This window comes from Sinohyriopsis cumingii, chromosome 13, assembly GCF_028554795.1.
Source record: "Sinohyriopsis cumingii isolate HCF-2022 chromosome 13, ASM2855479v2, whole genome shotgun sequence".
Classification (NCBI taxonomy): domain Eukaryota; kingdom Metazoa; phylum Mollusca; class Bivalvia; order Unionida; family Unionidae; genus Sinohyriopsis; species Sinohyriopsis cumingii.
The window spans coordinates 32554283-32579097 of record NC_142973.1 but is presented as its reverse complement, the minus strand read 5'-3'; the positions used below and the strand labels follow the sequence as shown (position 1 = coordinate 32579097).

Here is a 24815-nt window from a genome sequence, read left to right as displayed (position 1 = left end):
AAAAGGTTTCTTATGATGTTGAGTTCGTTCTAAATGGATATGGTGCCAGTCTGATCAAGTTAGTTTTGTCCAAATTATTGGATTTCCAGGCAGTTTGAGCTGGTCTGATTTCTGCTGCATTTTTCCACAATTTTATAAAGTGAGATTAAACATTTTTTAACTTAAAAAGTTCACAAAAACTCACTTTGGATGAATTACCATGCAGGTGTTAATCAGTAGATTCAACAGCCATGGAAAATATTTAATTGGCTGCCACCTGCATTTAACCAGTCATGATGACATGATGTACACAGAATTCTAGTGTTGACCTTAGCCATTGCACCAATTCATCCATAGAAGGCACATAGTTACTATTATTAGACTGGATTCCTGTTATGGCTGTTCCAAAGGACAGCCTCTCGTGTAAGATGCACATAAAAAGTGATGATAAAGATTAATAAAAAGTATAAAACGTAAAGAAATTCTTAAATGTGCATGATGACCAAGTTCATACCTGTTATGCAAATCAAGTAAACTGTGATATGTTTAAATTTGTCCTGTCCTTTTAAGATGTTTTCAGTTTTATGGACTATGAAGGCACATCAAAGAAACTGTAAATACATTTGGATGCCTCAGATGTTGTCCATTTACATCACATGTTGTCATGAGATAATGTGAGATCATGAGATGTTATTATACATACATGTGTAGTATAAAAAATGTATATGGAATAATGAGCCTAAATAGCAATGTAGTCATATGATACAAAGGGGTAAATAAGACCATTAAAAGTATAGACAAATATTGATGCTAGGGATTATGACACTGTCAAAATATACACTGATAAATGTTATACTATTCCATTAGAATCTCAGGCTGAAAATTTTCAGGGAAAAATTTAACATTTTCATGGAAAAATATTTAAAATTGACAATAATAATTGGCGCAAGGTGAAAGTAATGAAATCATGTTCACATCTACCACATGTCCTCACTCAAAGCATGGTTGTGAGGTTTCCTTTCATATCTGTATTTGTTTTCAGAGCACAGCTGCAATCAGGGTCAGTTCCAGTGTGGCGATGGAATGTGTATCGAGCAGTTCTGGGTCTGTGACAAAGATCCAGACTGTGCAGATTTGTCAGATGAACAAGGATGTGGTATGTTTGTTCTAATCCAGACTAGTTTGAATACCAGACTGGTTTGAATGCCAGGTTTGAAGTTGCACACTAAACCAGATATTAGAATTTAATTTCCAGTGTTCAGGATTTGAGATGTCTCTATCATACTACATATCTGCATCAAGACATAATGTCAAGTATAAAATATTAACAAGCTAAACATTTTATCTAATTCAGCAAGACTATCACAGAAATATAAATATCATAGGATCTGAGATATTGATTTTGACATCAAGTCTGGATAACATATATTGGGTAGAATTTAGTGATGACAGCGTTATGTCTACAGTACTGTCATCTCTCACATTAGAGATTGAAATAAAATTAAATCTGCAGCAGTTTTGTCTTTCACACCATACATTGAAATAAAATGTGATCTTCAATACTGTAGTCTCTCACAACATTGATTGATATAAAATTATGACAAATTAGATTGCACTAATCTTTTAAGATATAGATTGGCAAATTAGTTCTGTGGTACTCTTGTCTTTTACAACATAGATTGGCAAATTAGTTCTGTGGTACTCTTGTCTTTTACAACATAGATTGACAAATTAGTTCTGTGGTACTCTTGTCTTTTACAACATAGATTGGCAAATTAGTTCTGTGGTACTCTTGTCTTTTACAACACAGATTGACAAATTAGTTCTGTGGTACTCTTGTCTTTTACAACATAGATTGGCAAATTAGTTCTTTGGTACTCTTGTCTTTTACAACATAGATTGGCAAATTAGTTCTGTGGTACTCTTGTCTTTTACAACACAGATTGACAAATTAGATCTGCAGTACTTGTTTTTTATGACAGATTTGACCAACTAGATCTGCAGTACTCTTTTCTCTCACAACATAACATGTTAAATTAGATCCGCAGAACTGGTGTCTTTTATGACACAAACCTGCCAACCCTTACTATTTGACTGTTAGTCTTTCTGAGATGACCCTTGCATTACGGGCCTGTGGAATAAAAAAAGTAAAATTCATGAAACTATAATTGTTACAGTCATATATTATTTTGTCAGTATTTGAACTTGATCTGGGTTTCATGTTAAATTCCATTGGAGTTCATAAGGGAACCATTCAAACTTTAGAAGAATACAAGAAACGATGCTTTAAACTGCACATATTTTTCATGCAAAATGCCTGCATTATCTTGTTGTTGCTTGTATAACAGTTTCTAAAAATGGCATCCAGTGAACAAACACAGAAGATGAAAAAGACAAAAAACCTAATAAAGTTTAAACAGCCAGCACATGAGTATAAGATGGATATAATCTGACAACATAGCAGATTTGCATAAAATTAGGTTTTTCAATGCTGTTGTATCTGGTAAAATAATGATTGACATAAATTAGATCTGCAGTACTCAGACCTGCCTACCATTACAATTTTGTAGTAAATATCATGGAAATGACCCTTAAGGAAATAAAATCCCAGATTATGGAAATAAAATTGTTTATGGTAAAATCCTGATACTATCTTATCCTTGTTTGATTCAGATTGGGTTTCATATTAGATACAGTGGAATTGGTCAGGGAAACTTTACCAGACTACCTTAAACACTTTAAACTGTGTGTATTTTATGATGCAAAACATCTGCTTGATCAAGCTTTTGTTTATTTTTTTAAAAGGATGATAAGTATCTTGAACAAAATGAAACTATCTTCCATTGCATTTCAGCCAACTGAAATGTAGGTCAACGGAACTTGAAAACATGTCCATTTGCTTCTGTGAGAATTTGAATTTATTAGAAAAAAAGACATCAGAATAAGTAAAGTCTGACTAAGGCAATATGACTTTAATCTATAGAAAAGCTTCAATATGGGCTGCCAAATGTGTGAGATATTCCTGAAAATTTTACTTCTCTTTTTGGACATTAGTCAATATTAGAATGTGCATTTTTATGACCGTAAGATGCTAACCCCAAAAACAAAAATATTGGGAGGTGTCTTACATTGTGGGACTGTCTTGAATCATATGTCTGGACTTATAAATGCACATTTTCCAGCTTGACAATAGCAGGACATGATATTTCGTTACATCTTACTGAAAATGAATCTAACTTACGGAAAAAAATCGGCTGCCTTACTGAGAAGGTCTTGTTAGGGTTGGCTGGTCTGAGTAATGTTTTCTCTGATAGATGACAGTTGTCATCCAGTGAGTCACTATTGTATGATATTATGGTTCAATAAACCAAATTTTATCTTGGAGTTTTTTTAGCAGACCATCAGCTCTGTTTAACTTACTCAGCTTCTTTAAAAATTAAGATTTTGGTGTGAAAATTTGCATACATAAAAAGTTTGCCAAAATTGGTAAGGAAAAGAAAAAAGTTGGAGCAAAATGACTTTGTACATGGTACATAGCAAAACATCGTCCAGGTGTCAGTGTTTAGTCAGTGAGACTGGCACAAACAAGAAAGCAGTAGAGGTGTGTGTGTGTGTGTGTGTGATTAGGATTTTTAATATAGCTTTAACAATTTTTCAGTCATATCGCTACAGTGTCTGCATTGTGACAGTTTATAGTGATGTCTAGCACGGGGGCATCATGCCGCAGACATGTAGCATGATGTCCCGCCCAGTCACATTATCCTGACACCAGGCCAACCAGTTCTAACACTAACCTCTTAATGCCGAGCGCCTAGCAAGGCAGCTGTTAGTACCATTTTTGTAAGCATTTGGTATCACTTGGCCGGTTTTTAACCCACAACCTCCCACATCTGAGGCAGACGCTCTAACCAGTAGAGGTGCAGTTGCATCATAAGTGTCAGATGGTTTGTAATTAGTCAGCAATTGGTGACAGGTCAGATGATTTGTAATTAGTCAACAATTGGTGACAGGTCAGATGGTTTGTAATTAATCAACAATTGGTGACAGGTCAGATGGTTTGTAATTAATCAACAATTGGTGACAGGTCAGATGGTTTGTAATTAGTCAACAATTGGTGACAGGTCAGGTGGTTTGTAATTAGTCAACAATTGGTGACAGGTCAGGTGGTTTGTAATTAGTCAACAATTGATGACAGGTCAGGTGGTTTGTAATTAGTCAACAATTGGTGACAGGTCAGATGGTTTGTAATTAGTCAACAATTGGTGACAGGTCAGATGATTTGTAATTAGTCAACAGTTGGTGACAGGTCAGATGGTTTGTAATTAGTCAACAATTGGTGACAGGTCAGATGATTTGTAATTAGTCAACAATTGGTGACAGGTCAGATGGTTTGTAATTAGTCAACAATTGATGACAGGTCAGGTGGTTTGTAATTAGTCAACAATTGGTGACAGGTCAGGTGGTTTGTAATTAGTCAACAATTGGTGACAGGTCAGATGGTTTGTAATTAATCAACAATTGGTGACAGGTCAGATGGTTTGTAATTAGTCAGCAATTGGTGACAGGTCAGGTGGTTTGTAATTAGTCAACAATTGGTGACAGGTTAGTCACAAGCAGATCAATGGATGTAATAAAGTGAATTCCCAATTTTTCAAGGGAAAAAAAACCTTCATATTATTTTGTTTGTTACAAACCATGAATATAAAGTTCAGTAAACAGTTATATTTCTGTTGACCTCCAGTCCACAAATTTAGGTCCCAGCAAAAATGTAATTTCTTGGCATAGGCTACAACATGTTGAGGGAGTGTATCTGGCAGTGCAACTGGTTGCATTTATAATTATTTTCATTTTTTACATATATGTAGCAGTGCAAAACAATGTTTTTGATGATCCTAAGGATGTTTTGCATGAATTGTCAGATGCGTTAAACAAAGACAGGTCTTACAAATTTAGCCAGTCATAATGAGTGGTTCAAAAGATGTTAAGCAAATAAAACAATCGCAAGCTGAGTGAGGTACAGTGTGCATACTTTAAGTGGCTTGCATATAAATATTTATTAGCTGTAAGCCCAGCTTGCAGATTTGCAGAAAGGATAAGTTTAAGATAAGGTTGATTGAATGGCATCATTTTGTTTAGTGTGCATTTCTTTGAAATATTGCTAAACATTGTAGCCTTTTTTTATGCAAGACCTTGAAAATTTATGCTGACAAAAATAAATGAATTCATCATCAATTTTACTTGTTTTGCAGACCAAGATAAAATTCCATGCCAGGAAGGTGAGTTTCTGTGCCTGCAGCAGCACATTTGTATACCGTCCAAGAAAGTTTGTGATGGAGTGGTGGACTGTGAAGATGGTGAAGATGAAAGATGTGGTAAGAGTCTGGTCTTTTTTTTTAGATGGAATTTATGTCAACCATATGCACTATTTTAATGAAGTAATGTGTTCCTTTGCTCATCTGGCTACAGTAATGAAATGTTGTCTCCTTTCATCTGAGTCTCGGGTGGCATATGCTACTTACTGTCAGGAGGTAGCTGTAGTTTATATTGATTTGATTTGGTATTATTTTTCAGCAGTCAGTTGCAGTTTTAAGTAGTAAAAATTTATGAAACCAAGGAAATACTGAAAGATTATAGTATTTGTACTGTTGCATATTGTTGGTAAGACAAGTACATAGGAGAGAGCCTGTGAGTGCCAGGTGCTTCAGGCAAGACTACAACATTTAACTGTACAAATTTTATTATTTATTATATATCTCTCCTCCCATTTACAACATTGTTAATCGTATTTAAATTTCTTTTCATATAATTTAAGTGAATACATTTCTGGAGAAACCATAAGGTGGATTTTTGAAAAATCAATTTAATTGCAGATAAATACTTCATATTATGTGACATGATTGCCTGTAGTGGTGTGTCACGATAGACCTGCTGTGACATGATATTACATAGCAAAAAGCTTATAAGGTTCTGCATGTACTTAACAACACCTAATAAGTGCTTGACAGTGTCCAGAAACTTTCTGGATTGTCCTATATAATGCATTTACATGTTAGGTTGAACAGTGGGGTTATTTTGTTTCCAAGAGAGACTGTCAACACTGTTTTGAATGTTGTACACAGTAGGATTAAGCTACAAGTAAATTCTGTTGAATGTAGTTTTCAAATTGAAGAATTCCTGTTCAGAAAGATGAAAATAATATCACCCAACATTTTTGGTTATGCAAGGAACAATGAAAGATCCTGGGAGCAAACACTAAAGATATTTATTTGTATTCTATGACTTTTCATTCCAGACAAACCTACAGGACATCATAACTGTAAGAAGGGGGAATTCCAGTGTAACTATGGTGTGTGTATCAATGAGACATGGAGATGTGACATGGAACCAGATTGTGATGACAAATCGGATGAGACAAACTGCTGTGAGTTTATTCTTAAAGCTCCCTCATGTATCTCACACCTCATATGCTGCTGAGTTGTTTTGCAATTATTCTTATAACTCCACCACATATCTCACACTTGTTGTACTTACTGTTAGTTTATTTATAGTCATTCTTAAAATTGTATTACATATCTCATTTTTTGTACATGTTGCTAGTTTATTTACAGTTATTGTTATAATTCTATTACATGTCTCATAACTGGTGTACATGCAGTAAACTAATGTACAAAGTCCATCACAAATCTGGTGTACATGGTAAAGTTTTGCAAATTCTTTGAATATTCTTATTCGACAGAGTAACAAGGGCTCAAGAGTTAGAACTTTGGATTTGTTAACAGTAATTTTTATCACAATATAACCTTTAGAGTGTTTTATCTACAAATGGCTTCATGTAAGTCGTTTGACTCATCAAGGCAAAAAACAGTGAGTCAAAATCCAAACCTGTGAGTCTTATTTAAGCCAATGATCAGTTTTCAGTAGTTTAAAAAAAAATTATATTGTTTAAATACACAACAAAAATATTAGTTACATAATGTTACATATATTTTAAAAAATTGTTGTTGATGGTTTCATATCATTAGAAATAATCTGAGCTTATATGAATGACAAGGCATTTATTGTTGGCTATGTCAGCGCTTTCATCTGCCACTGCTGTCACAAATGACGAATTTTGCAGGTCACGTATAAGACTATCCTCAACGTTTGATTGGCTCTCCAGTAACACTGAATAGGTAGTAAAGTCATACTGATTGACAGAATTCTTCAAAATGCCAATGGCATCGATTTCTTCAGCCGTTGTCATGTATTAAATTAAGTAGAGATTTGTATTTATAAAAGGGATGCCTTCCACACTCAGCCAATGTACACACTTAAGTTGCATTTTCACTGCTATGTCTTATTTGGAAGAATGTTTTTGTAAACCTTCATTCAAATCTGCCTGGTGTTGTGGCCCTTCAATCAGCAGTTTGTGTTCTGGCAACCCAGCATGCCTTGCCAGTCTACTGATATAAAAGTTATTGTTTTTTGCACATTTGTGATGAAGTTTTTTTTAGCCTATGTTCATATATGACAATACATACAGGCATCTTCAGTCACATTCTTCACTTGACTTAACTTCTTTTTGAAAACATTCCCACTGTGTTTTCAACTATTGCTGCACAAATTATGTTTTATCTTACGAGTAGTTGTTACCTCATCTTTGGATGACGAAGGCTTCACTAGTTCAGTAACAATACTATTATCATCATCAGTCATAAACATGGTCTAAAAGATAATTTCATTTGTTTCAAATCTATTTTAATATTTTTGCGTTGGACGTCATTTTCAGTGGAACGCTAACAGATCTTCGAACAGTGCAAGGCATACAACTGAGTGAATGGAAATTGTTGCTTCATTGCATAACAAACGTGCAAAAAATAATAATTTCTTGTGAGAATCACTTTAAAATCACACGTTTGTTTTCCCCGCCTCTTTCTTGGATGGAGTGATTATACAGTTCTAACATCCTGTTGCTTCAAATGATGTGACAGTTACAGTTCACATAAGGTCAGCTCCAGGCTCCACACTCAGTTGTAACCCTATGTATTATGATAACATTAGCGTAAGAAACTGATGTGCACGTTTCCCTGTTTGGGAGAATTGTAATCTAGCCATTAAAGTAGTTAGACCAAGCCTTAATTTTATGTTAATCAGCAAAACATAATATTGGGGTGCGTCAATTTACATACTGGCGACGATTTTTAGACTGAACCTTTGTTTTTTGTTAATAGGCAAAACATAACATTGGAGTGCGTCAATTTATGTACCAGCAATGATTTTTGTGTGTCAAATTGGAAAAGTCGACATATTTGACGCATGACGCATGGGTAGATAAAACACTGCTTTATCTGTTGATGTGCTTTAAAACACCAAACCGAGCTTGTTTAAATATAATCATGTATTTTCTATACAATGATTTTGCTTTTATTTGAATTTCTCAAGAAATTTTTGTAAGAAATGAGACAGTTGTGTATGTTGTGTGTTGTAATATTTAAGAGCCAGAAATCAAGGTAAAAAAACAAATAGACAAATAGAAATTTGTCTCAGATATCTAAGTATCTCATGAAGAGTACAAATGAGATCTTGAACTTGAATCTTTGATATAGTCTTTAAGTCATAGGTCTTGTTTTCCAAAAGTTTCTCGTGAAAAGTTAATTCTGAATTTTTGTTGTGAATTTAGCCTTTCCATTACAAGGCATGTGTTGATTACACTACTTATAACCTTGGTTTATAGTTGATAAACTTTTGATGTACCAGTTTACAACTATAGCCTATAGTTGATGTACTTTTGACATACCAGTTTACAACCATGGCTTTATAAACTTTTGATACACAAGTTTACAACCATGGCTTTATAAACTTTTGATACACCAGTTTACAACCATGGCTTTATATACTTTTGATACACCAGTTTACAACCATGATTTATAGTTTGTAAACTTCTGATGTACCAGTTTACAACTATAGCCTATAGTTGATGTACTTTTGACATACCAGTTTACAACCATGGCTTTATATACTTTTGAGATACCAGTTTACAACTATAGCCTATAGTTGATATACTTTTGAGATACCTGTTTACAACCATGGCTTTACATACTCTTGAGATCCCAGTTTACAACTATGGCTAATAGTTGATATACTTTTACTATACCAGTTTACAACCATGGCTTTATATACTTTGGAGATACCAGTTTACAACCATGGCTAATAGTTTATATACTTTTAATATACCAGTTTACTACCATGGCTAATAGTTATACTTTTGAGGTACCAGTTTACAACCATGGCTAATAGTTGATAATACTTTTACTATACCAGTTTACTACCATGGCTAATAGTTATATGTTTGAGGTACCAGTTTACAACCATGGCTAAGAGTTGATATACTTTTACTATACCAGTTTACTACCATGGCTAATAGTTATACTTTGAGGTACCAGTTTTCTACCATGGCTAATAATTATACTTTTGAGGCACCAGTTTACAACCATGGCTAAGAGTTGATGTACTTTTACTATACCAGTTTACTACCATGGCTAATAATTATACTTTTGAGGTACCAGTTTACAACCATGGCTAATAGTTGATATACTTTTACTATACCAGTTTACTACCATGGCTAATAGTTATACTTTTGAGATTCCAGTTTACAACCATGGCTAATAGTTATACTTTTGAGGTACCAGTTTATAACCATGGGTAATAGTTGATATACTTTTACTATACCAGTTTACTACCATGGGTAATAGTTATACTTTTGAGATTCCATTTTACAACCATGGCTAATAGTTCATATACTTTTACTATACCAGTTTACTACCATGGCTAATAGTTATACTTTTGAGGTACCAGTTTACAACCATGGCTAATAGTTGATATACTTTTACTATAATACCAGTTTACTACCATGGCTAATAGTTGATATACTTTTACTATACCAGTTTACAACCATGGGTAATAGTTATTCTTTTGATGTACCAGTTTACAACCATGGCTAATAGTTGATATAATTTTACTATACCAGTTTACTACCATGGCTAATAATTATACTTTTGAGGTACCAGTTTACAACCATGGCTAATAATTGATATACTTTTACTATACCAGTTTGCAACCATGGCTAATAGTTATACTTTTGAGATTCCAGTTTACAACCATGGCTAATAGTTATACTTTTGAGGTACCAGTTTACAACCATAGCTAATAGTTGATATAATTTTACTATACCAGTTTACAACCATGGCTAATAATTATACTTTTGAGGTACCAGTTTACAACCATGGCTAATAGTTGATATACTTTTACTATACCAGTATACTACCATGGCTAATAGTTATACTTTTGAGATTCCAGTTTACAACCATGGCTAATAGTTATACTTTTGAGGTACCAGTTTACAACCATGGCTAATAGTTATACTTTTGAGGTACCAGTTTACAACCATGGCTAATAGTTGATATAATTTTACTATACCAGTTTACAACCATGGCTAATAATTATACTTTTGAGGTACCAGTTTACAACCATGGCTAATAGTTGATATACTTTTACTATACCAGTATACTACCATGGCTAATAGTTATACTTTTGAGATTCCAGTTTACAACCATGGCTAATAGTTATACTTTTGAGGTACCAGTTTACAACCATGGCTAATAGTTGATATAATTTTACTATACCAGTTTACAACCATGGCTAATAATTATACTTTTGAGGTACCAGTTTACAACCATGGCTAATAGTTGATATAATTTTACTATACCAGTTTACAACCATGGGTAATAGTTATACTTTTGATGTACCAGTTTACAACCATGGCTAATAGTTGATATACTTTTACTATACCAGTTTACTACCATGGCTAATAGTTATACTTCTGAGATTCCATTTTACAACCATGGCTAATAGTTATACTTTTGAGGTACCAGTTTACAACCATGGCTAATAGTTGATATACTTTTACTATAATACCAGTTTACTACCATGGCTAATAGTTGATATATTTTTACTATACCAGTTTACAACCATGGGTAATAGTTATTCTTTTGATGTACCAGTTTACAACCATGACTAATAGTTGATATACTTTTACTATACCAGTTTACTACCATGGCTAATAGTTATACTTTTGAGGTACCAGTTTACTATCATGGCTAATAGTTCATATACTTTTACTATACCAGTTTACTACCATGGCTAATAGTTTAGTTATACTTTTGATGTACCAGTTTACATTCACAGCTTACACTTGATATATTTGTGACATAACGTTTATATTCTGAATTGGTGTATTTCAGCATACAATGGATGCTTACATGACCAGTTTCAGTGTAACAATGGGTACTGTATCAGCAAGAAATGGCAGTGTGATGGGGACAATGACTGCTCTGACAACAGCGATGAAATTGGATGTGGTCAGTAGTTGTACAGGGATTCATATAATTCTTTTTTTTGGGGGAGGGGGCAAATCCTACCACCTACACACCACCTGCCCCCACTTTAATCCTGCTGGAAATTAAGACAGAGATTACAGAGTTAATTGGATACATTGATTTTGTAGAGTGATTCAAAATACATGTTGGAAACTGATGCATTTTGAATAGTAGTAAAGAATAAAGTTATAGTGCAAACATACAGACATGCAGGTATCTCTTAAACTGAGACTTTTTGACATTAGTGAGTGAAAAGTTAACACCTGTTTATTTTTATACAAAGCACTATTATTTATAAATATTTATTCTCGAGAGTTAACTTGTTCAAAACTTTTTAAGCATTTAGTATACTTTGATCACATTATTAAACTTACTTATAAATCCTCAAATGCTGCATTTGTAGAATCATTTACAAATGTTTTCATGCTGTTCAGAACATAAATTACATCTATATATATTGTATTTTACTATAGTATATAGTATTTTACTACAATGTATTGTATTTTACTATAGTATATAGTATTTTACTACAATGTATTGTATTTTACTACAGTGTATAGTATTTTACTACAGTGTCTGTTATTTTGATACAACTTATAGTGTTTTGCTAAATTGTATGTATTTTGCTACAGTGTATTGTATTTTTCTACAATGCATAGTATTTTACTTGTGTTTATTATTTTACTACAGTATATAGTATTTTGTACTACAATGTATAGTATTTTACTACAATGTATAGTATTTTAGTGTTTTGCTAAATTGTATGTTTTTTACCACATTGTTTTATATTTTACTATAGTGTATAGGACTTTGCTACATATTTAACAACATTGTATGGTATTTTACTACAGTGTATAGTATTTTAAAACCAATCTTCATCAGCCTTGTACAAGATGAAACAAATAAGGGAGCAGGCTGTTAAAGGGAGGTAAAATATAATTGTGAATAAGAGTTGGAAGGATCAGACACAGATAAGAGATGGCTGTTGATAGTAATATTGAACTATTGTATTTTTTTTTACTAAGAATTAAAAGAACTGAAAAATAAACACCAAGTGAATCACTGTCACAATTATACAGGTGAATTCAGTCAGTTAGCTATTTATAATGTCACTGATGACATTATAACAAAGTACAGCAATAATTATTTCTTGATCTTGCAGGTTCCAGCACCTGTTCTTCAGGCCAGTATCACTGTAACAATGGACAGTGTATCGGTAATATGAAAGTGTGTGACATGAAAAATGACTGCGGAGACAACTCAGATGAGACAAATTGTCGTAAGTACAAATTTATGTACAGTGGCATTAAAATTGTGATTCAAGTCAGTTTAAAGATTGAATTTGTATGTTATGTCAGAATATATACCAAGATTGGCATCTTTATAGATGTGTATGGGAACATACACCAGGACTGGAATTTTGATGGACATAAATATAGGAATATACACCATGTCTATTGGCTTTATAGACATAAGAAAAAGAACAGAACATAAGAGTGGCAGCTTTATAGACAGAGATATTTGATCATACACCAAGACTGGCAGCATTATACAGTGGGGACATAACACCAAGTTTCCTTATCATTTATAGAGGAAGGACATCATATTGAGGTTAGGTGAAGAGGCAGTCTTCTACAGGGCAGTACTCTTGACATTGTATGGCTAAGCTCATGTTGTCAATACAGTACTCATTATAACATTGTCCATGGGAGCCTTAGAGGATACTGCGTTATAATAAAGTAGATGATACAGCACTTCCTCATTATAACACTGTCTATGGGAGCTATAGAGTATACTGCCATATAGTGAGACTGCCATATAATGAAGTTCATGATTTAGCACTCCCTCAGTATAATGTTTTCCATAGGAGCTATAGAGTATACTGCATTATAGTAAGACTGCCTTATAATGAAGAACATTACATTTAATAACCACTTTGGTGGCCTAGTGGTTCAAGCATTCTCCTCGTATGTGGGAGATTGTGGGTTCAATCCCCGGCCAAGTCATACCAAAGACTTACAAAAATGGTACTAACAGCTGCTTCGCTTGGTGCTCATCATTAAGAGGTTAGTGTTAGGACTGGTCGGCCTGGTGTCAGGATAATGTGACTGGGTGGGACATCATGCTGCATATCTGCGGCATGATGCCCCAGTGCATTACATCACTATAAACTGCCACACTGCAGACATCGTAGCGATATGTCTGAAAAATTGTTAAAGCTACATGAAAAAATCCAGAAAACACACACACACACATACATTTAATTTTGTTTCAACTTAATGAAATAGGATCCTTTTAACAGGAACTGTCTTTATCATGAAGGACCTTATAGTGAGTCCTATTTTTAGTACAGTACCCTATTTAGAAGATTGTACTTGCAACAATATTCATCAGCATGTCAGGATGCTGCATTATTTGATTATTCAAGAGTTAAATTCCGTTGTTATTCAGCTTCTTCAGGGTTTGTTCTTAAAAACTTGTATACACTAAAAATTTGAGTACAATAAGGAGGAACCAGTCTAGCCAGTTGAAATGGCAGAAATAACCGCTAAATCTGGTATAGTTAGTTTGGGTTGTCATCAGCAAATTATTAAATGTTTTGGAGATTTTACTGAGCCAATATAACCCCAGGAAACATGTCTGAAAAGTGAAAATAATCATTTACACTAAGGAGATCAGTTTCTTTTAGGAAAACTATAATATTCCAGATATGAGCACACACACACACACACACACACATACACATACATTTATATATATTGTTTCCAATTGTTTTCTTTGTTGAGAAATCAAAATCAAATCCACCTTTAAAAATATAAAGTTGCTTTTAGTTAGAATGTCCAAATTTTATCTTGATGTAACCTTTCCAGACCTTGCTGCCAGTTGTGGTTCAGATAATGGTGGATGCTCACATACCTGCCAGCAGACAAAAATTGGGGCCAAGTGCATCTGTCCCCGTGGTTACCTACTTGGGGATGATGGGAAGACATGTGAGGACTTTGATGAGTGTTCAGTGGTTGGAACCTGCAGTCAGATCTGTAAAAATGTTCCTGGGTCATATGACTGTTCCTGTGCAGCAGGGTACACACTCAAGCCGGATGGAAGAGGATGCAAGGCAATAGGTAGCTGCCGATTTTGGGGTTAAAGGTCATTCTTGACAGAAAGAAGCAAAATGGTTTCTGGGCTGAAATTTCAGTTATTTACACAGAGGATTGTTAAACATGTAGTAGGCACATTATGAGTTTGTTAGATCATTTTAGCTCTACTTGTTATAGAGCATAAATGTGTCCATCATCTGCTGTCCTTCCATCTGTTTGCACAAGTTTTATCATTGCTCTGTAATAACCTATTGCTACGGATCATCTGTAACTAGCCTGGTGCTAGGGATCATCTGTAACTAGCCTATTGCTAGAGATCATCTGTAACTAACTTATTTCTAGGGATCATCTGCAACTAGACTGTTTCTAGAGATCATCTGTAACTAGCCTGTTGCTTGGGATCATCTTTATCTAGCCTGTTTCAAGGGATCATTTGTAATTAGCCTGTTGCTAGGGATCATCTGTAACTAGCTTGTTACTCTGCCATGTGACTGATATAACGGTCCAGCTCAACCAACTTGATCACATTTTTATTTGATTATTGTTATTCATAATTCACACAGTCATGTAACAATATTGATATCTTGTAATTTGTTTTTGTTGGTACAGGAGAGAAGGCGTACCTAATATTTGCCAACCGTGTGGACATCCGACGCGTTCTTCCAGACAGATCTGAGTATGATTCCATCCTTCAGGGACTGGAGAATGCTATAGCCCTGGACTTCCACCATGACAAGGGCTATGTGTACTGGTCAGATGTAACCCTAGACAAGATTAAAAGGGCATATCTGAATGGGAGTGAGATTAAGGAGGTTGTTAAATTTGGATTGGAAAGTCCAGGTAATGACCTGATTTCTTGTTTATGTTGTTATTCTGTACAGAAAGCTCTCTTTGAAAGATGGTCTGAACTTATAAGAATGCATCAAAAGCCTATTGTTTGGAAAGATAAAATTTCCCTCTCAAATCCAGATTTTGAAGTACCTGTTTTTTTAATCATGTTGGATGACATGTTGAACATTCCATGTTCATGAAGTGGTTTTGTTCTTATACTAATATGGAAAATTAATATTTTGTATCTTTTGTCCAAATTTAAAAATGATCAAGTGTCCTTGATGTTACAGTCAGTGTCCATGAAAGTGTAGTGTTTTCACAGTAAAAACCTCTGTTTAGAGACCACTTAAGGGATGATCCAAAAGTGGTCATTTGAGAGGGGTGACCTTTTAAATAAGGGATAGAAAGAAACACTCATTTCCTAGCATGTTTTTATGTACTTTAAATGATGCAAGTCAGAATGTTTACAGTGTAATTTATCAGGTATGTAGAAGGATGATAGATGTAGAATAAATTGTTTGCCTTCATAAATTTTTATGTCTTAAGTAATACAAGTTTTAGGTGTAGTCTATCATACATTGTACAGATATATTTCCCAAAGATATTGTTCAATGAATTTTCTGTTCTGTGTCTCATTATGGCTTCAGTATGGTAAGGTGAAGTAACGCTGCAGCTAAATGTGAACACTTTATGATACAAATAAACACATATATGCATGCTTCCAAAGTCTTGTCTCCAAACTAGGCCTTATCTAAAAAATGTCTCATCTCCAAAACAAGGTCTCTTGTGTGAAACAAGGTCTTGTATCTAAACAAGGTCCCTCTCCAAAACAGGTACTAACTGGTCTTACCTCCAAAACATGGTCTTGTCTAAGAATCATGGTCTTATCTCTAAACAAGGATTTATATCCAAAAAATGGCTTCAATTAAAATCCAGGTCTTGTCTCCAAAACATAATCTTATCTTCCAAGAAAGGTATTGTTTTTGAAACAAAGACTTATGTATAAACAAGGTTTTATCTCAATAACAAGGTCTTGTCTTGATGCAAGGTCTTATCTCAGAAGCAGGTCTTGTCTCTAAACAAGATTTTATCTCCAAAAAAAGATATTAACTCCAAACATGGTCTTTTTAAAAAAAATAATGTCTCGTTTTTTGAACAAAGACTTGTCTATAAACAAGGTCTTGTCATCAGAACAAGGTCATGTCTCTGAAACTAGGTCTTATCAATAAACAAGGTCCTGTCATCAAAATAAAATCATGCTTCTGAAACTAGGTTTTATCTATAAACAAGGTCTTGTCACCAAAACAAGGTCATGTCTCTGAAGCTAGGTTTTATCTATAAACAAGGTCTTGTCACCAAAACAAGGTCATGTCTCTGAAGCTAGGTTTTATCTATAAACAAGATCTTGTCACCAAAAACAAGGTCATGTCTCTGAAACTAGGTCTTATCAACAAACAAGGTCTTGTCATCAAAATAAGGTCATGTCTCTGAAGCTAGGTTTTATCTATAAACAAGGTCTTGTCACCAAAACAAGGTCATGTCTCTTAAGCAAGGTCTTATCTCGAAACAAGGTCTTAATTTAAAAATATGTATTTGACATTCTTGTGCAAACATGCTAGCACGAGATAAACTGCAATATAGCACACAAATTATAGAAGACTATGTGCTCCAATTCTTTAGGTAACTTCAATTTTGGTGGTGGTTTTAATGGTAATTCTTTGCTCATTATTGCCTATATCATGCTGTGGAAATAATGGGAGCTAAGTACCTTTTCCAAGGACATACTAAGCCAGCCAACCAAGGCTTGCATGGTTGGGTGTCAAACTCGGGTGTCAAACTCACAACCCTTAGATTAAGAATCTTACATTCTACCAACTGAACTGTTGTGCTCCCAATTCAGCTAAGACCCTGTTTAATACTAGCATTGATGATACAGAGAAAGTAAGAGACATGGTGCCTTTAATATCCTTTTGTTAAGGTTTAATTCTAAAGTTTGATATGTGAAACTATTTTGTGAAATTTGTATGCAGACTATCTGCCATAATTTATCAAGAGGGTGCAAAAATGTTTCCGTGCCTTGGATATCTGAACAAGAATCATGCTACAGATCTTAACTGTTGACAGGTGGTTTAGCGGTGGACTGGATCCATGAAAAACTGTTTTGGACAGACTCTGGGACATCCAGGATAGAAGTAACAGACCTGGAGGGAAACATGCGAAAAGTGCTAATATGGGAACGGCTGGAAAAACCCAGAGCCATTGTCCTTCATCCAGGACAAGGGTGAGTGCAACAAGTTATTTGCACAAATTTAATTGATAATTATTTCCTGTTTATTTTGAGATGGCTTTTTGTTAAAGAATTTGATGGCAAATGCTTGTTGTCATTATTAACGAGATCATTAAATTAAAAAATTTGCATGTAGTTTGATTAATTGATGACAAGTATTAAGATATAATATATTACATTAAACTATTGACTCTATGGGCACATTTACCCTCATTGTTAGTTGCATCTACTAAGATACAGCTGCTATAGAGCCTTAAAGTGCTGCTGTACTATAAAATCCACAATCAACCGACCAATCGCCATTGTGCTTTTGTATTATTCTTGCTCGTTGCGAATAAACAAGTATGATATATACATTTTGTATCATAGAATCTTTTCAGTGATGCAGTATAGCCATCCAGTGCTGATGTGCCATAAAATCCACAAATAACCAAACAACCAACCAACTAAATGCAACCCACAACTAATATTGGAAAGGCACACATTGATGTCAAAATGGAGTTTTCCTTAAAAAAAAATAAATGATGAAATTCCTATAACACTTTATTGTATAGTGGGAATTTTTAATGCTGTAGTGCAAGAATTTTAATACTGTGTTACATATATTCGATTTAATTTATATTTGATTTAAGTTGTGTTTGATTTGATTTGATTGTTTGTGGGTTTTAGAGTCTTTTTATTTTCTTTACCTGTCAATATAATGTAATTTTGTTTACTAAAAATTTGATATTTTCCAGAAAATTCAAGTTTGACCTGAGTTTTCCTTAGATACCTAATAATAGAAACACTTGTTTCTATTTTTGACATAGTTCCTGGCCTTGATTGAGGGTCAAGTAAACAATTTTTCTCTGAGTAAAATGATTGGTTCTTATCAAGGACACGCAGGAGCTGTGTGACTTTTACATGTAAACATGATCATGTCATCCTCTCTTTTGCAATTAGGCATTTCTGAAGTTGCAAAATACTTAGTATTAATGGTGATGTTTAGAGAGAGAGATCTCAGAGTCTGGCCTTTTAAACACTTGATGTCAAGTTGTTTTCTTCTTTTGTGACAAGTATTGAAGTATTGCAATTTTGGAGTTTTTGAGTTATATGTTAATTTTCCTTCAGATTATTTGGACTCTAAAAGATTAATTCGTTTCTCTGGAAATATTGTTGTATTCATACAGAACTCTTGAACAAGTACATTTCTTGAAAATTTTATTTGGATTCTAAAACCGGAGGACACATTATTGTGTTTGTACAAGGAACTGTAGATGTCAACACAGTACAGACTACAGCATATGTCATTGCCTTCCATCTTTGATTCTTCCTCAGGACTCAAACTTGGAATCATTCGAACATTTTAATATTAGGACTTCAAAAAATTTGATTCGTAGATTAATCTTGTATTATTTTTGGATTTGATTCTGGAAACTGTAAGTTCTCATATTTTTTAATTTTTGCAGTATTTTTCCAGGGAAATAAATTATTTGTTATATTTTTCAAAGCTTGTTGTTTTCACTCTTTCTTGTGTTACTGATTATTCGAACCTAAACCCATAACAATTGTAGTGTATAGTGGGCATTTTCAGTGCATACATGTGTTGGGAATTTTTATAGTGTTAAGTATATTGGGAATTTTAACACTGCAGTGTGTAGTGGGAATTTTTAATATTGTAGTTTATAGTTGGAATTTTTAATGCTGTAGTATGTGGTGAGAATTTTATAAACTATTTGTATAGCAGGATTTAACTGGTGTATAGTGGGAATGTTATAGCAGGAATTTTTATACTGTGGTGTATAGTGGAAAAATTTTTTTGTGAAGAAATTTTGGTGCATTAGCTATCTCAGAGTGAAATAATGAAATAAAATTCCAACAGAATGTGCCACATTAAATATTACAACCTGTACAAGTCCACAGCCAACAAAAATATTACTAGCCAAAATTGAAATTCCCTACTTTTAAACAACAATAACAACAAAATCACCAGTCTGCAAATAATATCTGCTATACATTTTTTTACTAGATTTACCTAACTGTGAACAGCATGGATTAATTTGTAGTCCTGTAATGTGATGGCATATCAGGGTCTTGAGTGTTTACTTGTACTCGTACGTGAAATGGACAAAATACAACCTAATCTTTTGGACCAGTTTCACTTAACATCTCAACATTTATTCGCAAATTGAGATTTTTGTATAACCTTTATTTGTTTATTAAAACTGATGTTTTTTTCCCACTGAACAGTCATAAAAAATATTGAATTATCTGTAAAGGAGTCTTGTCTTTTCTGAGGAAATTTTGAGAATCTCCTCACGTTTGAGGAATTTCTTAATTCTTTTCATGATTAAAATGGTTTCTGTGTATTAAATTTAAATCTAAAATGTGATTTTGCAGTCTTATCCACGTTCTCTATTTCAGACAAAAATCTTGATTTTGTTTCAAGTAAGCATAATTTAAGTCTCCAACTGAGGAGAAATGTTTGAGAATTTTTCTGAAATAGGGGCCTGTTGCATTGTGCAAGGGGAGTTCTGGGTCTACACTTTTTGGTATTTTGGGATGTGTTATACATAATGAAATATCATAGTTCTATCTGGCTGTGTCATAAAAGTGCAATAAAATATTCATATGTTGGGGATTTTGATTTGTATGTATGTAAATGTATAGGGTTGATGTTGCACATCTAGGCTTAACATTGCTGAGTGAGTTTATGTCTCCACAAAACCAAAACATAATCAAAAAGAGTAAAATCCTTAAAATGTTAAGTATACTTTTTTAAAATATAAAATACACATTTTGAAAACAATCCTAGATCTTCTCATTTAGAGAATCACAGGTCATGCCTTGGGACATAATGGTTGCCTCCATTAGTTGCCTCATAAGACATGCAGGTAGATGCATTAGGCAAATTTTTCAGCATTTTAAGTCTGCAGAATACGTTTGAGGTTTTTTTATAGGTCTGCCAGCAAAATTTGGAATTAGTAAAAGAGCATTGCATTTTTTTTCAGATTGCAGCGAATCACAACCTCAGGTTATTTGTCCTTTATTGGCAGCTTTCCTTTATAAAGAGGTTAAAATGTTAGGAAGAAAGTAGTTGCATCATTGTTCATTATAAGTTGGTGATCTTTATATGGAGGTATCTGCTAGGATAGGTTTCATGGTAAAACTCGCAGTTTTGTTGACTTGGTTTTACTTTATAGTTGATGAAATAGGAACTATGATAGAATGATCAATACTTTTAACTTTTTTCCAGAGCCATATTTTGGACAGACTGGGGAAGTGTTCCAAAGATAGAGAGAAGCAGTATGGATGGATCAGAAAGAAGCACCATTGCTAACACATCCCTTTTCTGGCCAAATGGTCTGACCCTGGATTATGCTGCTGACAAACTGTACTGGGCAGATGCCAAGCACCATGTCATAGAATGTGCTGGACTGGATGGAAAAAATCGTAGAACGGTCATCAGCCAGGGTGAGTGATTAATAGGATTGTAACCAGCAGCAGAGAGTCCAAATGGCCATATTTGTTGGACTTGACTACACACGATTTCAAATGACCATTTGCTAACTTGACACTCTAGGAATTTGACATAAATGTGCTCATAATTATTTCATTTGGTCATTATGTTTTGCCAACTGTTCAAGCACAATAGCTACATATTACAAGACTAAGGTGTGAAAGCTTATTTTCAGAACCCTTTAATTGAACAACTGCCTGATGATCTGTACTGTAGATATTGCCATGTGTTTTTTTAACTATATTGTTTTGTCAGTGTGTCAGCAAATATCAGACTTTGGAACAAAATATGTGTAATCTTGGCCCTACTTAAACAGAGAAAGGATACTAGTATCAACAGCTGACTTTTATTATCACTCTTCAGGACTTGGACAAAGATCGATCAATTAACACTTTACTGTTGCACTTGATCAGAAATACAAGTAAATTAAATTGAATGTGTTTTCAAGCTAGTAAGTCAGTTGTCAATGACAAATTTTCAAAAACAGTAGAGTGGAATAAAATACTCTTGTTATGTGAAATTCCTTAGGATAATTTTCTGAAAGAAAATATATAAATAAAGAGCTTGATAGGAAACTAGTTAAGTTTGGAATTTTATAATAATTTAGAATAATTTTTATAATTATAATAATAAAACAAAAACTGAAGCAGTAGCAAATCTGTTAAAAAAAGAACATTACACATTTTCTGATATGTTTCATAATTCGGTATATTAAGTTTTCTTTTTTATTCCAAGCCTCCTTTAAATAATTTTATCACAAATATCTAGCTACCTTGATAATTTCTGAGACAAAATGACAAGCCAGAGCCATCAGAATTTTGGTATCTCTGGTGGACACGATGGAGTTATCTAACTTGGAGACAGTGATTTCACACAGAGGGGAAATTCTTGCTCTGCATTTTCATAAAATGATTTTTCAGTTTCTAAGGTGGGGCATTTTATTAGTGAACTGCATCTGTTAAAAACTGTGTCAATAAAAAATTTTAATGAATAAAGATGAATTTTAAAGTTGTTAATCTTCATTTTTGGCACTCTCATAGCAGTCATGTGTTATGACTGGTTATTTTTTTATGCATTAGAACTTGTTGTATAAAAGTCATATTGCCACCTAATACTGCTCTAGTTGTATTGCTTACACTTTACATCATGGTTTTTGGTATTGTAGTAACTGGTGTATAACTGAGTTTACTTTCCATACAGGTCTACCTCATCCATTTGCACTGACCTTGTTTGAGGATGAATTATATTGGACAGACTGGCACACAAAGAGTATCAATAAAGCGAACAAATTCACAGGGAATGATGTGGAAACAGTGAGCAGCCGACTTCATTTCCCTATGGATATCCACACTCTTCATCCACAGAGGCAGCCACCAGGTATGTAGATTATTGATTGCCATTCAGGACTGAGGCATGAGAATTTAAAATTCCAGGTTATTTTTCCAAGGTGCAGCTTTGACTCATTGATGACCCGTTATGCTGGATCTGACTTGCAAAATTATACCTGATTTACAGGAGGGTCAAAGAGAAATTAGCTTTTTACAGCCTTAAAAAAAACGGGTGGGGGATTGGTGGGGGGAGGTAAGGCAGTCGACCTGTAATTGAGTATATATGATAATGATGTTGCAAGCAATCTTTATATTTGAGCAGCCAAATAAACTTAATAATCTCCATTTCAAAGTATGTGTAATCAAATTCTCAAAAAGTTACACCCATAACAGAAATGGTCACTATCACCTGCTTACATGGCCTGTATGACTTGTACTGTAGGTGTGGGAGCATTAGGCCTGAATATTCCAACAAGCTGTTAGTGCAGCTGTTATTATGCAGTGACTTGCACCCAGCTAACTGTAGTGTTGGGCAGTAGTCCTATGGAACTTGGAGCATACTGTTATTATGTGATGACTTGTACCTAGTCAGCAGTAGTGTTGGGCAGTGGTCCATTGGAACTTGCAATATACTGAAAATTCACTATTTTTTCATGGGGTGCCTAGTTTCATTGACTTTATCATTGCCCCAAAACATGAAATTAAAGACCCAGTGAACAATGATGCTTCTGTGGAGATAACAGGAACTCATCTCAAATTCATGAAGTACCAAAAAAATGTCATTTTTTTAAAACTACCAAATTGATACTGTTGAAAATAAATATATTTCCAGCATTAACTTGGAGTGACCGGTGGGCAGGCATGTTAATTTTTCACGTTGTGTGCATGAACTTTAAGTAAGTGAAGGTTGAAGTTTTTCCCAGCATACTGGTATATCATAAAACCAGGGCATATCCCAACTGTTATGGCAGGAAGTGACATGGAGTAGACTTCATGAATTGGATACCAGTCTAGTGCAGGTTCATCTACAACAGATGTTGGAACTACATTGTACCTAGGTTGACTGCATCAGTTTGCTGTAGGGCAAAACAGCAAAAGTTGATTCAGGACTGCTGTACCTGTCATTAGTCCACAAATGACTCAGCAATTATGCAAAATTATACAAAATGTTTCATTGCAGCAAGAAATCACTGTGGGAGAAATAATGGTGGTTGCAGTCACCTGTGTCTTCCTAACTCAAGATCCTATAGTTGTGCCTGTCCCACAGGATTGCATCTGAAGGAGGACAAGAAAACATGCATTGAAAGTAAGTTTTTAATAAATAAACATTGTTTTTATGTTCTCATTTAAAATGGCCATCTTGCAACAGATACTGAAACTTGAAGTAAACATAAAATTTTTGCTGTTGTATGATAATATAAAAACATGTGATGGATAGTCCACAACATAGCTTGCATTTCTTGTGTAAAAGTGCCTGGTGCTTTCCAGCTTCTGAATTCTGAATTTGTATTTATCAGATTTGGTATGTACATGCAGATCTTCAGTCAAGATCTGCTGATAAGTGTTGTGTGTACATTGCTTGTGGTTTCCCTTGTTGCTATTGATTCCTTTGTTTCCATTGTCTCCAAGCTCACTAAATGCCATTGAACTTTTGCATTTCTGATGTAAGTCAAATATCTTAGATTCATTGAAAAAGATTCAGAAGTAATCACAGTGATACTTCCCAAATTGGTATGTTTTTGGTGGATGCACATCCGGCTGTATATGAAGAATGGATATTGCAATGAAAGATAACAACATTGCTCAGGCTTGGATTGTATCATCATGATCCTTCACAAGTTCATTAAAGAGCGAATTGATGTATATTAATGGGGTGATGCTGCATCTGATTGGCTGAGCTTGTTACCACTCTAATGAGGTGATGCTGCATCTAATTGGCTGAGCTTGTTACCACTCTAATGAGGTGATGCTGCATCTGATTGGCTGAGCTTGTTACCACTCTAATGAGGTGATGCTGCATCTGATTGGCTGAACTTGTTTCCACTGTGGAGGCCATATTTGTTATCCAATTTTGATCAGACTTGAAATATATATTTATGTATGTTTAAATGATCCAGATTACAGATGAAACTGATAATGAGCAAGGTCCATGCATAATAATGAGTTAACCTTGCATCTATTGGCTGATCATGTTGCCACTCTAGAAGTCATTTTTCTGATAATACATTGATCAGTCTTGCAAGGTAAGATTGTATCTTCAATATCTTGGATAAATTCAATTAATGAGTCGAGATCAACACATATTAATGAGGTGAGCATACAAATGATTGGGTAAGCTTTTTAGTAACTATTTCTGATCCGATTCCTGATTGGCTAAGC

The 24815-nt window shown here is 34.2% G+C and overlaps 1 protein-coding gene across 1 annotated transcript in view; it reads left to right on the top strand.

The window, feature by feature from the left end:
• Positions 1-24815, top strand: part of LOC149785160 (low-density lipoprotein receptor-related protein 4-like) — a 172658-nt gene that overhangs the window by 99521 nt on the left and 48322 nt on the right. The window contains exons 5-15 of the mRNA XM_089978939.1: positions 1022-1135; positions 5229-5351; positions 6272-6400; positions 11259-11375; positions 12556-12672; positions 14264-14515; positions 15101-15331; positions 17447-17603; positions 20845-21062; positions 22309-22485; positions 23617-23742. Coding sequence (XP_089835065.1) covers positions 1022-1135; positions 5229-5351; positions 6272-6400; positions 11259-11375; positions 12556-12672; positions 14264-14515; positions 15101-15331; positions 17447-17603; positions 20845-21062; positions 22309-22485; positions 23617-23742 — 1761 coding nt within the window. The remainder of the gene's footprint in view (positions 1-1021; positions 1136-5228; positions 5352-6271; positions 6401-11258; positions 11376-12555; positions 12673-14263; positions 14516-15100; positions 15332-17446; positions 17604-20844; positions 21063-22308; positions 22486-23616; positions 23743-24815) is intronic.